This window comes from Liolophura sinensis, chromosome 6, assembly GCF_032854445.1.
Source record: "Liolophura sinensis isolate JHLJ2023 chromosome 6, CUHK_Ljap_v2, whole genome shotgun sequence".
In the NCBI taxonomy this organism is placed as follows: domain Eukaryota; kingdom Metazoa; phylum Mollusca; class Polyplacophora; order Chitonida; family Chitonidae; genus Liolophura; species Liolophura sinensis.
In genome coordinates, this window is record NC_088300.1 from 4,628,039 (window position 1) to 4,642,961 (window position 14,923).

Consider the following 14,923-nt stretch of genomic DNA (forward strand, 5'->3'; position numbering starts at 1 on the left):
ATGCCTTAAATGAAAGAGCTATACTTACGGATAGATATTTATTTTCTGCCAGCAGCGCTTGTTATTTGAATATTTAATAGTCTAAGGCTTAGAAGTTTAATTCAGGCCACCATTTAACAGATTAATTTCATCATGCTTAGTTTTGCCCAGTAGCCCTTCAGGGCATATCATTCCAGACATATTTTGGGAGCCTGCAGCAATTCATGTTGGCCTGATGTGGCCTTCTAGTACATCCCAAACTCTTCCTTTTTAGAGTTGGCTTTCAGACCTTAAAATCCACGCTTATCACAATACACCAGGGATTCACTGAAGTCCAAATCTTTGCAACCAGAAACTCAAAACTGATTGTGTGTGTGTGTGCGTGTGCGTGTGCGTGCGTGCGTGCGTGCGTGTGTGTGTGTTGGGGGGAGGGTGGGGGATGAATATGACGGTCATTTCTGATCATGATTTTATTGCTGGTACACACATACACTTTTACATATACACTGTATGCTTGGCTATGTTGTAAGCACCCAAGGGACCCTCACCTCAGATCACAGAATAGCTTTGACCTAATTTACATTGCCTGTAAAACACTTAATACTTCACGAAGAGGGGAGCCAAGATCATGTTGTGTTGCATAAAGTTTAAGGGTGAAATATAAGTCCCCCTCATGAACTCAAACATGGTACATGAACTCCACTGTATACATTTGGAAAATGCACAGGTCTGCCCTTTCAATTGCCTCTACAAAATGTCACAGGTCAACACAATTCCACATTGTTTGACTGGTCAGCTCGATTGTCTCAATTGTCCGATTTCGTTGGAGCAGACAGGCAACAAAGACAGAGTGAAATCGCTGGCACATTTCTTTGCTCTTATCTGACGTGTGATGCAAGCGAATTTCAGGGCGGACAAGATCGCCAGCAAAGTATGCGGCATGGACACACTTGGTCAACTGTGTCCCCGGCTATATGGGGCTGGTGACTGTCACTGACAGCCCGGGAAATCATGTCAATTACATAATCCCTCACACACTTTTGATGGAAGAAAAATTATTCTTACACCTGACTAACCTTTTTGCTTAATATGGGATGTCTCAAACAGTATATTTCTGGCTTCAAAACAAGGGGCTCAGGTGGAGGACTCAAGCTGGGAACATGATGTTTGATGACAACTTAAACAGGGGGTACTCTTGGGGATTTTTTGATGACGTTGGTTTGATGCAAAAATCTTCCGTTTGAGCCTGTTACTACAAAATTTAATACCTACATGAATCAGTTTCAATTTGTCACAATGATGACTTGGCCCACAAAGATATACACCACTAATTTAAATCACAAGTAGTAAATTCAAGGCGTAGATTCAGTAACTTATTCAAACAGCTGCCTGCACCCTATATAAAACCGATACAAGTGCGAACTTTTCACTGTTATGCCCAGTATTTTGCATTGTACGCTGTGGTTTCTTGATACTAAGAATCAATAAATCCTAAATATCACAACACACTGCACATACTCAGCAGACAAGACTCAGGTTACACAGGTCAACACGCAGACTTAATGACCATAAAATCTGCGACAGATGGTTATGTAATTAGCATTACGTGTTAAAAGGATGCTTGATCTCAAATCTTCTGTGATGACGGGCCATCTTTCAACACTGTAGGTGGGAAAAGCAACACGTCTTGAGTCCATTTACTCAAACCATTTCGACACAATTTGGATGTCTTTTCTGCTCATGAAAATCACAGCTGACTATTTTCAGAATGTCATGGGTCCAGCCATTGATGATCGAAGTTAAACTCTACGCTTAAATGATTTGAATGCAATTCAGTTTTTATCCCAACATTTGAGTATTTGTACCAGAAAAACACATAATTGAGTTTTTTTTACCCCAGTATTCAGCTTTAAACTGAACCTTACCACCAAATACCACGCTCTTTAACGTTGGTGGTATTTTCTATATTATCGGCTAGGCAGAATATGACTGGAAAAAGTTGTGGATGTTGGCAATGAAAATTCAAAGCAACCACCCATGTACACAAAACTTGAGTGCAAAATCAGGTTTCGTACAGGTATATGAAAATGAAATTCAAGGAGTTTACAAGGAGTTTTTTGTCATTTTAAATGTACCATGGAGCAAATTATAGACTACATTTTAAGTCTGAATTATAGATGCTTTAATTTGCATGCATGTATATTGAATAGTATGCTTGCTTTTGCAAGAAATATCTGCCCTTCACCTCTGTAATGCAACACATTCTTTGACCCGGCCTTGGCTCAGTAAAAAAAATGAACGCCATATATCACTATGCAGGGCTTTCTCTGGGTGAGTATTTCTTTTAGCCAGTCACTCATCAGACTTTGTTGCTGATAGAATCAATTTGGTCTCTTCCAGCTATATCTGGAGTTTATCAAACGTTACATTTAGAACAATTGCCCTCAAAATAATGAACCAATGCTTGGCAGCATGTTTTTGTTTTTCGGGGAAAAAATCAATCATTTTTCAAATCTATATGTAGGATCTTAGTAAAATGTAATTTCCTCTATCAGAAAAATTTGTTATGCAATTAATTTGTACATTCAGTTTATTTAAATGCAACATTATGATCAGTACATTGGAGTAACAGTCTGACAGGAGAAAACCAGACGGCGTACACATTTATGTAACGGCACATATTCTGAAGCATTTAATTTACATCGGATCCCCCAAAAAATAGTTTATTTAGTGGAAAAGTTTAATTTTTCATGGGAGGTAACTTCATTTACAGATGTAACTCCTCCTTGATTTATTTCTCTTGATAATTTTTTTTTTCACAATTGGCGATGAAAGGCCTCCCCCAAAATGCCAAGATTCTCATTCGTTATTTAACAAAAATGATTTCAAGCATTATTTAATGTAAGTCAACTTGCAACAATGCTGAACCCCCTTAACAGATTTCTGTCAAATAATCACCATACAACTACGTTGTTATTGTTTCACCGAGATGAGCCGTTTGAAATGAAAGTAAGTGGATTATTTTCACCCAAAAGAAAAGCGAAAATGTGCTAAAAACCCCAGAAAACTCTAATGGTAGATTTTGTATAACATTTGTATTTTTTCTTAAGTAAATAAATTTGTCGCCAAAAACATTCGCATTTTTTCAAATTTTATCGCTGTTTCAAAAAATTGTTCTAAATTTGTGACAATGGCGAGTGCCAGCGGAAGCTATCATTATGGGAGAATTATCAGCGAGCTCCCGCTATACAGACTCGGCGGTCAGCAGATAATATTTAAGTTTGGGACAAACTACGATATTCAAGGCGTTTCCAGTACTTGAAAATAAATTGTATTTTTCGAGCACTTTCAAGGGGTTTTCAAGGACTCTGCACACCCTGAAAATCCAGGAATAGGCCCCTACTGCATAAAACTCTTAATCAAGTAAATACATAAAATAACTGTTGGTACAGTATGCCTAATACCATTTACAAGGATTGACAGATCAGTGTCTACCGATTCGCTGCGGCCATTATAACATCGGCTGCGACATACGATAGAATGCATGGCCACTGCGGAGGAGGGGTTATGCTATGCCCAGAAGCGGATGTTTACAAAACAGCAGCAGTATTGTTGTAGGCTTGTGTAACACTTGGGTTCATGCTAAATTCTTAAAACCTGGAAATAAATCTACGCCCAACTTGGGCTATAATGACATATACCTATTCCTGGGCACAATATATTTGGTTGAAAGGTGATCGCTGGATTTGATATCGGCAGCCTATGTGACTTGCATGGACGGTCCGGAGATGGTATTCTTATGAAAACTTAACAGTATATCTATGCTCAGTTACCATTAAATCAGTGTCAAAGAGATGTAACTGCATGGTTACTTTTTAAGGGTCAAGCATTGTGTCTAATTCTCCCAATACATCGTAAGTGCAGTAGTGGTGGATTTTAAGATCAGTTTTCCTGCCGGTTATCCGTCATGGATGTCAGAGAAAGCACATCGGCCCCAACGGCCCCCTTGAATAGTTTTACTGCTTTTTCTAAAAAAGAACATTCCTGGTCTAGAAGAAAGACAACTGTGTTAAATCAAAATTCATGTCAGTTCTGAGAAATTTAGAGAAAAAAATTATTACTTCAAAAGACTTAATTCTGTATGCTATTCGATGAGATATTGCTTTCAAGTTCCAATAAACCAATGACATTTCAAAGATATTTGTTATTTACAAACTGCTTAACACAAAAATGAACAATGTACACAGTACATATATTTGTATATTTTGAACAGCTATTGGGCCGAGTCAGTGTGTTACTGTTCGATTTTTTAAATCGTTGAATATTAAACGGCTCGTAAATTAACTGGTTATACATCTGAGGTTGTAAGTAAAAGGTACACCTGTACCACAACTATCTGTGAGAATTATAGCCCTTAATTCACGTTCACATAACTAAATTGTTATTAATGATCTCAAAATGATGTCTTATGTAGCAGTTTTGTGTTATCAGCTATAATTTCACAGAGTGAATGGGTTTAAAGCAACGTCACGTCCCCGACCAGCTCATTCAAATTGCAACGCATGTGACTGGGTAAAATTCCCAAGATGGCTGCCTAAATTCACACCAGCAGGTATTGCCATTTTGTTTTACCTCTTATTCAGTCGGAAAAAAATGGGGTTTATACTTATTAGAAAGATTGAGCAGCCTGTTTTTGAGTGAAATATGTTTTAGCCAGGTACTGTTTTCTCCTTCACAATCAATTTTCTGCAACAACAGAACATGAGCCCCTGGATCTCTCAGACCTCAGTCTGTTCAAGAATGTGTATGAAATGGGCAATGCCATTATTATTTCTGAACATACAGTGATTGTGTTTGATTTATAGTACTTTCAGATTTTTGAAACATGATCACAACAATGAAACATTTTCAACCTTTAGTGAAGAAAACATCATTCCAAGCGGCTGCCTTGAAGTCTTTGTGATCTAACTCTCTACTCTTGGAGCACAGCTATCACAAACATATCACAGAAACAAAAGAGAAAGTATCCTGCTTGGGTCAACTTCTTGGTTGCTGACTTGTGTTCCTTTTTTTTTGGATTACTTGTGAACAGCTGTTTCCATGAATGAACTTTTAAACTAATAATTGGTACATTCAATGTTGGCATCTGATCAAATGTACTTCATTACCTACACAAACTAGGAAAACAAGAAGGTACCACCACCAACAGAAGAGTATATGGAAAAGTGTCCATCAGTATTGGTGATTCTCTAAACCATCACACAAATGGTAATGTACATGTAAATCCAAAAGAAGTCATTTCAAGTCAAAAAGCATTAAATCATGAATGTACAAGATGAAAAAAATGTAAACTCTAAAATTCACCATGATAATCTCTTAGTTACAATCTTGGATTTTGATGGACTTGTATATTTGCTGTATCAGCTCAGAAGTAATAAAACAATTCCAGAATTTATAGGTTTACAGTTCAAAAAGATGCAGAGGGTCATTTCAGATTTTATGAAATCCATATTATTTTCAGTTCTGACGAGTTGTGCATCTAGCACAATGATATGTGAAAGCAAAATGATCAACTACATCACCTCTTCTCCCAAAAGTCAAGTTGCCGTAAAGTATGGTAAAAAGCAATAGGAGAACTACATGTGTGAACTTTATACATCAGCCATTACCATGTGCGAGGACTGGAAATCTACATATTCTAAGACTACAGATAAGACAACTGAAAATCCTTCTAACTGATAAAGGTAAGCTGTAACTGAATCTGACAACCATTTACAATGTACTTCTTCAACCTTTTCAGATGTTTGCAAGGTGTTTATTCAAGCATATTCTGAAGGCCTTATTTTTTGTTGTAACTGACAAAATTATACTTTCTGTAAAGCCTGACATTGGTCAATTCAACCAATGTAGTTTTGTCTAATAAAATAAAAATGCACATAAACTGCACTGAAAGTTGCTCTTTCATATGCGAAAAGGTTGAGAAATTAGGGTACTGAAAATCTTCAAATGTGAAAGTTCATACAGAAATCCCACCACAAGATAATGGAAACAGCAAACATGATGTAAAATGAAACTCATTCATTTGAGGGAGAACACAATCATGTATAACTACACCGTATAAAACTATTCCCACACATCTATATGCACACAAGAACTACTTTCCAAGAACATTTATTGCCAATTTATCCTGGATCACATAACAAAAGAGGCACTTTAAATCTGCATGCCTCAATCTATATCCCGACATGAATTAATCAAACTCTTGCAAAATGTGATTTTTTCATGTTCATATATTTCAGTTCACAACCATTTCACTGCACACAAATGTGAATTTGAAGCCAGCAGGCACGCAAGGGCATTCTAGTCGCAGAAGCATTGCAAGCCACAGAAGAAACAAGCGGTATCTCACCATCCGCGAGTCGTTGGTCAGGCTTCTCTGGCTGAATATACGCTGATGTCATACACAAGGCATGACATTCTTCCTCAGTCTCAAACTTATTCCCATTCATGCCGCAGCCGCCAAAAAAGAAAGGTTTGCATATGCGCTTTTCTCTGTCGTAATACCACATATTCTCCCATTTTCCACAAATGTCTTCATTTCTATCCATCAAGCATACATCTGGACCCAAAGTGGAAAGCAATGCACAAGCATTAAAATGAACTTGCTATATATGCTGATGACACTCTACATTACTATTAAAATTATTTTCCTAATTTGAATATTAAAACATTGCAAATCTACTTGGAGAGAAATGATTTATAACGAAACTGTAAAATACTGATTCAGTATTGTAGAGATTGTTGATGACCGACAATAAATTGACCAAATGAAAGTTAACCCATAATATAAACAATATAGAAGACTGAATTCAATAAATGCATTAAATTAATTACATGTATATTGTGATTAGGGCTCACACATTTTACACTTCCTATTGAACCAGCAAGCAAGCTACATGTACATGAAGATGAAATATTAGAACCTGAATCTGATTCATTTACTTTTTTCTTTTGACATATTTCTACTAAACTAAAGAATATTTCATATCTCATATGATGTCAGGCAGCCAGTGCTCATGCGGAGTCTTTAAAGCATTATGAAACTGAATGTAACTTCCATGTAATCTTCCACGTAAATTTTATACCAGCCTTCCGTGAAAGTTTGACAGAGCTTTCAAAAAGGATATTATACATTTAAAATTGTAAATCATCAATTTTACACGATACAAATGAAAGTCATGAATTTGTAGAGACAGCCAACAGCTGAAAGCATGCTGATAAAGCTGTACACGGTATATCTTTCAAGGCCATATCCCACAACCACTTGTTTGTTACATGAGCCGCAGCCTGAGCAAAGGCGCAAGCAAAACGTTCCCAATAATTGTTCAGTAATGTCAACTTCACATAATATGGTGGAAATCTTTACCATAAAAACTTCAAGTATAAGAATGTAAATCAAGAATGTGAGGGTTTACCTAACATGCTTGGTCCTACTTCAGCCATATCCTACTTCTTCTAATATTTGGGACACCTGGTATACATGCAACTGTAGCACGAATGTTTGGTTTCTTTTTTCTTACGTGGTTAGACCATCTACTGAACCACATACTCATATCTTCACTTTTCCAAAAAGATGGGAAAAAAATATAATATTCTGCTGTCAGCACTACTGATATCTGTCCCAAACATTAGAAGAATAAAGGTATATAGTTTGGTATAATCACATATTCAAATTGTTCACTTAATTTTTGTAAACTTGTAAACAAATCTTAATGTTTCAAAAATGAATTCTATTGCGAAATAGAAGCAATTTTTACAAAAGTACGAAACTTTGTTGTTTGCTGCTAAATATGAAATAAATAGCCATATTTGTTTCAAGCAGTACAATTAGGTGTGAGCAGCTGTGCAAATGTGCGTTTGTGCAAACACAGTAAGCCTGATGAGCTGTAGCCTGAATTAACATAAGCCAGTCTCATTAGTCTGAGACAAGAAACTTCACTCAACATTTCACAGGTTTATAGTGAAGATTCCCACAACCACTTCCAGATAAAAAGCATTTAGGCTACATGTATGTACCCTGAGACCGTTCTCTTCCTCTGCTTGACGAGGCCGTGGGATACACAGTGCGCCTAGATCCCGCACAGGCACGTCGACATTCAATCTCTGAGCTAAACTGGTTCCCTCCTTCTCCACAGTTGCCATGCCAGAATTGTTCACAGCGGCCACTTTCAGCATCATAAAACCACCGATTGCGCCATTCACCACATTTGCGCACATCTTTAGGAGTGGTACAGGACACTGTTTGCAGACAATAACTGCTTTTACATCACCTGTCAATGTGTGTGCCTTCTTTGACACGTCTCGCTAGGAATGGTGATGCAGATCGTCACTCATCTGTACAACACATATATAACTAACTAACCCAGACTAGATATCTACCAAGCTAGCTCAAAACTGTTGTGGTGTAATTCGAGGTCTTATCCTAACTTTAAAAGTTCTACTCAGAGTCAGTGATTCGGGTTTAATGTCGCACTTAAAAATTTTCAGTCATATGACAATCTACTCAGAAAACAAGCCATGAAATTAGCGAATTTACATGCAGTACATATCTGCTATGTGTTAAAACTCTACAGTACTAATACCAACCAAAAGGGATAAACAAGGCATTAGATGCTCAAAGACCACAAAGGGCTTTCCTGACTCACATGAATCCAATTCCATGACAACTGTTACCTATTAATCTCTACCAAATTACACTTTTTGTTTCATACATTGTTACATGTGGAAAATTTAAACTAGCCACAAAAGGTCTGTTTAAAAATGTACAATCCACATCCTCCTGGAGTATCAATTTTTGTTCATTTATATCATACATGAACGATATGTGTTGTTAGCCTAGCTGTAGAAATCCTATCACTTGTTAATACACCTGGATTTGTTGGTGGATTAGTGACAACAGTGCTGTAGAAGGGGTACCTTGTGATCTGTTGCTGGTTATAGTTCGTCTGCGTGGAGCAGGTGTTCTCCGTGGGGCAGGCGTTCTACGTGGGATCGGTGTTCTTCGCGGGGCTGGCCGTCTTTGTGGGGATGCTGTTGTTCTGTAACTCACATACCTAGTGCTCCCGCACTTCCTACGGCATTCCACTTCAGAATCAAACTGATTTCCTCCCATGTTACAATTGCCATGGTAAAACTGCTCACATTTCCGACTATCTCTGTTGTAAAACCACTTGCTTGACCACTTCCCACAAAAGCGCTCACTTTTATCTTGCTGGCAAACATCTATCAAAAATGTACATGGCCCACTTTATATGTGTGATGCATTCATTGTAGTCATGTTCAAAGTAAATATATATACAAAACTGTCAATACTTTCACTAAAAGAACACTACAGTGTAAAACTGGTTATTCTCAGAGAAAAGTATTAAATATAGAGCGCAATTTGCTTAAACCTACCAGTATGTCAAACATACCTGGAAAAAGAACCTTTTTATATAAATAATTATTATCGTAACATTTCACACTAATCCAGTCTTCACGTACATGAAACGTGCAGATATTAAAGGTATAAAGATATCAAATGACACAATCAAGTAAAAATCTCATTTCGTAAGGTAATAAAATTTCAATCATTTCAACAATAGTAAATTCTTCATTTCACTAAAACCCTTCACTAACTACTTATTAAATTAGTATATGAGACATGAATAGACCTATACTAGCACCATCATAATGGTGCATGTTAATAGTGTAATGTTTTCTCTCTAACCTTTTAGTCAGCCAGATTACAAACAAATCATTTCTGTCACAGGTGTTAAGAAAACATAGCACTCTCAAAGAGTATTAAGTATAGAAAAGCCACTCAGACAACAAACCACCCTAAGATAAAACTCTATCTAAACGTATCCATATATTTGTCTTAACAAATGTACTTAACCAAGGCCGAAAGTACCAAAATGAGCCGTAGCTCTGAATTCCACTGGCCAGGTTCCAGGCCTCACTTTTCACATTAACATGATGTAATTGTATTTTTGTCCTTACTAAAATTTTTTAAGAACTGATTTTCAGTCACACTTATAAATTCCTCATAGTGCAGGGTTTCACCCTGTGCAGGGAATTCTAGCCACACTTTCATACACCTCAGTCGTCACTCAAAAGCTGAGAATCCAATACAATCATGCACATGTAGGAAACAAGTTGTTGAACTCAAGGTGTTTTAAGCACTTTCCTCGTGAACAAAGTAAATGTATCTATTAAAAGACTAACACCATGCCAGTCTAGGAATCTGGTTAGTCATCACTTTACATAATACACATATGATGCACAGATATTTACATATGTGAAGTGACTGAAATCATGTGAGCATAATAGACATGTAAAATCCATTTCAAACAATATTTCAGTTTGCTTGTTTTGTTCAAGCAATAGTCCTCATTAATAAAATAACCTGCACCATACCAGTTAAGGTTAGTCACTCTGTACATACCTAATACATGTTCAGTGTATTAAAACTTCATATACTATGTTATTAATAATTAATTGAAAAGATAAGTTCAAACAAAATTTGTGCTTACATTGTTTTAATTCAATGTTTTCTCCTATCTATCTCTTCTTTGCCACCACCAAAACCAGTTAGCACATATAATGTAAATATCTTTTCAGTAAGTCCCAGTGTATTAGTTTGATGTCATATGCAACAGCAACATTTTCTGTGCAGCCATTGTTCTGCTTGTGCACCAAGTCACGGCATTCTGACATCATACCACAGGCTTTGCAACGTCCAAAAAACATCACAATATATCACACTAAATGAATTAGCTGGCACTTATTGAAAAGGTCTACACAGGGGCCTGACTCTTCAGAAAATAGAAAATGGTCAAATCATCGCCCAAAACTGGGGCACCAGTATGTGCATGTACAACAGGGCCACCTACAGTATGATCTTTGTTACCATTTATCCAGGAATCCTGGAAGTGTCAACATATTTTAAAGATCTTCCTCTCCAGGCTTTCACTACTAACCTGTAGAGTACATTTATCTTGACAGAAAAAGACGGAGAAAGAAGGTACAGAAGTCTGAAGACCACAAACCACTGTTAACAATGATGGCTGCATTAGGTTTTATTGTAAGGAAGCAATGAAGGGCTCCATGAGGTATGAAAGACAGCATGGTAGTGTGAAGCAGAGCCAGCACCTCTGATACATGTAAAGAAGGCAGAGCACTAAGGGTTGAGAGCATGGTGAAGGCAGAATACCCCTGTACCTGTGCTGCTCCTGTCCGGTGGCAGTCTCACGTTGTTTGACCAATCAGGTAGTGTACGGGCAGGGACCCGCGTACGTTGGGGGGCTGGCGTCCTGCGAGGAGGGCTAACCCTTAATCGGCCCTCGCACTCACGACGACATTCGTTCTCGCTGTCAAACACATTCCCGTTGTCACGACAGCCTCCATGCCAGAAGGTTTCACAGCGGCCACTGTCAGTGTTGTAGCGCCACTTCTCAACCCAATCGCCACACAATCTATTATCTTGGGGCTGAGAACACCGACTCTGGTCTGGGGGATAAAGCAGTATACTCAGACACATGCTTTTATTCTGCTGCCATAATAACCATTTACATGAAGAATTCCTTAAATACTTTCAGCTTTTAATAATGGACATTCATTTCCAGAAGTAAGTAATTACAATACTTAACAATTATTTATCTGATCATTGTTTAACGAAATACTAAAATGAACAATTAAGAGATAGCAAACAACCATGATGTAGATAATACACACGATGCATCTAGCATTAACTTTATAGCGCTCTATCAAATGCACAAATGCATAATCACATTCAAGTATGTCATTTCTTGCACAGACATGGAACATTTTTAACATATCTAATTTAGGATAACGACTAGTTCTCACAGATGAATGTGTCTCATTCATAATTAAGCATCCACAGATTCATGGTTAAAACAATACCTGAAACATTACATTAACATATACATCAAACAAACTGCATGTACTATATCAAAGCAAATGGTGATGTCAGGTATAGACTTCTACACATATACAAACAACCATATGTCCAATATAAAGCTTTGTAAAGAAGTGCAACAGCTACATATAAATGAAAGCAATCAACACATTATTGGGCCACAATTACAAAAGTTAGTAGCTCTATACATAAAATATTTTTACATATGCGCACAATTAAAGTAGGTAATGAACTTGTAAAGCACATTCAGTGGAAATGTACTAAAAGACGTGGCAGTGTGAATTAAATCTACATCTATACACAGTAATGCTGAGAAAAGTCCATATATTTCATCTAAATTACCAGTGCTAAGTCCAAACAAAAGCAATGAAACCCTATAGTATGCTTTTGCAATAAAAAAAAAAAGCAAAGAACCATCTGGCTAAATTTTACTACATATGATTAATCCACTTTGGTGTAGTTGTCAGCTTCAAGTTTCAGCTCGCGTGAAAAATCTGGATGAAATTATTGTTAAGCAAGTTTGCCATGTATGTACATAATATGGCTAACATGTACACATGGGGCAATGTGTTTAGTAACATAACCAAATTCATTCACTAATAAAGATGGAACATTTCTCCAAACTAACAAAATTGTGCATTTCAACATAAAATTTTTAAAATTCTTAAGTTCAACTGGACATGCAAGAAAGCTGCACACACAATGACATGTGGCCTGGTTGGGCAGTGTCTTTATAATATGAACTTTGATATAATTTAATATTTTCATTACTGAAATAGATAGTAATGAACATAATAACTAGCTTGATACTCAATGAAACAACTTCAAGCCCAGTCCACATGAGCAACATTTGTTGCCCAAAACTGGATTTCTTGATCCTGGCAACAGAAAATCCTCGAACTTTACTTGTGTGCAACTGACAACCACAATAAGAATCCCTGTCTCCGGAAAACTGGATCTAAAGATTCAGCTTCCTTCATTTTCAGCAACAAAAACAACAAAAAAAAAACACTAAGCGCACATTTGGCTCATGTTTGGGCAATCTTGTTGCCATCTACTGCAACAACAGACTAAAAGATGGCTACAACCAATCTGCCGGAGCTCTGTGGGTCACATGAACTGGAATGTATTATGCAACTGACACAAATGTTCGTGGTATGGATAACACGGATAATTCTGTAAACTCTCATTAGCCCTTTCAGTGGCTCAGTATCCTACCTGAAACAGGTGAATCTTCATAACAGTTGGCAATGCTCAAAATCAGCTTCTATGGGCAAATTCATATTTGAAACTGGGAGATTTTCCACATTTCTTTCGAGGCACATTGTTTACTTTACTTCAAACATGACTGCTTTCACAGAAGTCGAATATTCAGGAGAACAAGGAAAAAAACAAACACACCCAGACCTTCATTCTTGAAGACAGTATCCAAATTGATGCATTCCTGGCTGCTGCTGACTGTATACAAACAATCATTCCACTACCATACTTCTACGTCTTACTAATCAGAAAATAAGTATATTTACATGAAATCCAACCAAGCCAAATTTGCTCACATTGTTCCTGTTTTCCAGCCATTATCACCATCAGAGTCATCAGAGAAAGGTCTAATATTCACCCAAATAACCAAAAACTTAGCAACTAAACCTATAGGCAATATCTAAGACTACATGTTGTTGAATACTTTACCTAACTTAGCATTCTCAATAATACACTGAACATAAGAATGTGTTGATATGTACTGTGTACATGTAGTTGGGCATTATAGTCTTGGTTCAATCATTCCCAAATACAGACTAATACAGACTGAAGATTGTTAGTGTTTTTCCCATTTTACCGCTACCTGGATGTGCACTGATTTTCACTCACTGGAAATAGCCAAATGCGCACAAAGGCCACTACACTTTCCCCCATGTACTTAATTTTGCGACACAGAGAACCAATGGTACACAATGCATTACGGCATGAATTTTGTAATGTACAGTAATTACGATGCACACAGAGCATCAAAGATGGAACATCCCCCTTGTGTTATTGTGCTCTACAGGCATGCAAAATCTCAGCTCAATTAGATACAGTACTTTTTGAGATACCTTCTCTAACACTGCTCTCCGTTATTGGATGAAGGCACTAATGGGGCATGACATAAGCAACACCTGAGCATCATTTCAAAAATATATCTTAAGTTGTAAATCTTAATCATCCAAAGTCGTCAGTTTTACCAGTTGGTACACAATAAAGGGCTAGGTAGTACTGCTTTATGAAATAGTCATATGTCGCAAGACTTATCTAATTGTAAGTAACAAATCCGGACACTAATCCTTCGATCTAACAAAGTGCGAGTCGCATAAGCTAGTTAATTTAAAAAGGAAAGTGTTTGGGTGAACAATTAGTAGAACTTGTTTGACTTCACAATACACACAGACATATACAAGATACACAACTTTAAAATGGTCTTGTTCTGATGGAAGGTCAAAAATACTGTGCAAATCATTAGCATGCCATTTTTAAAAAATGCCTACGTGTAAATTTGTGAGTTTCAGTTATGTCAGTATCTTATGTGCAAGGGAATACTTGGTTACCATTGGTTCTCCAAGCTGAGTCAGCTGGCCTATCAGATGCTGACAGAAAACTGGATGCAGGTAGAGTGTCAAGGGCGGGGTCTGGTGCTGGACCCCGTGTCCTGAAAGTTCTTGAGGACGCAGACAAATACCCCTGTATACACTTTTTGGTACACTCCGCTTTGGAGACAAACTGATTGCCCCCAGTCCCACAGCCTCCATGCCAAAATGCCTCACAGTGTTTTGTGTTCTGATTGAAATGCCACATGGTGGTCCACTGGCCACAGAAGCGTTCCACCTTATCCTCGAAACAGACATCTGCCAGGAAAATACTCATCTAATCAAAATCTTTGACTTTTGTATTACATCTTAAAATATTGAAAGTTGATGAAATCTGACACAA

General features: G+C 37.3%; 1 protein-coding gene across 1 annotated transcript in view; it reads right to left on the bottom strand.

Annotated features, from left to right (window-relative positions):
• The window catches only part of LOC135466184 (papilin-like), a 91,367-nt gene that overhangs the window by 50,891 nt on the left and 25,553 nt on the right, over positions 1-14,923 (bottom strand). Inside the window, exons 21-24 of the mRNA XM_064743564.1 lie at positions 11,242-11,529; positions 8,956-9,261; positions 8,056-8,277; positions 6,389-6,598 (exon numbers count right to left, since the gene is read on the bottom strand). Coding sequence (XP_064599634.1) covers positions 6,389-6,598; positions 8,056-8,277; positions 8,956-9,261; positions 11,242-11,529 — 1,026 coding nt within the window. The remainder of the gene's footprint in view (positions 1-6,388; positions 6,599-8,055; positions 8,278-8,955; positions 9,262-11,241; positions 11,530-14,923) is intronic.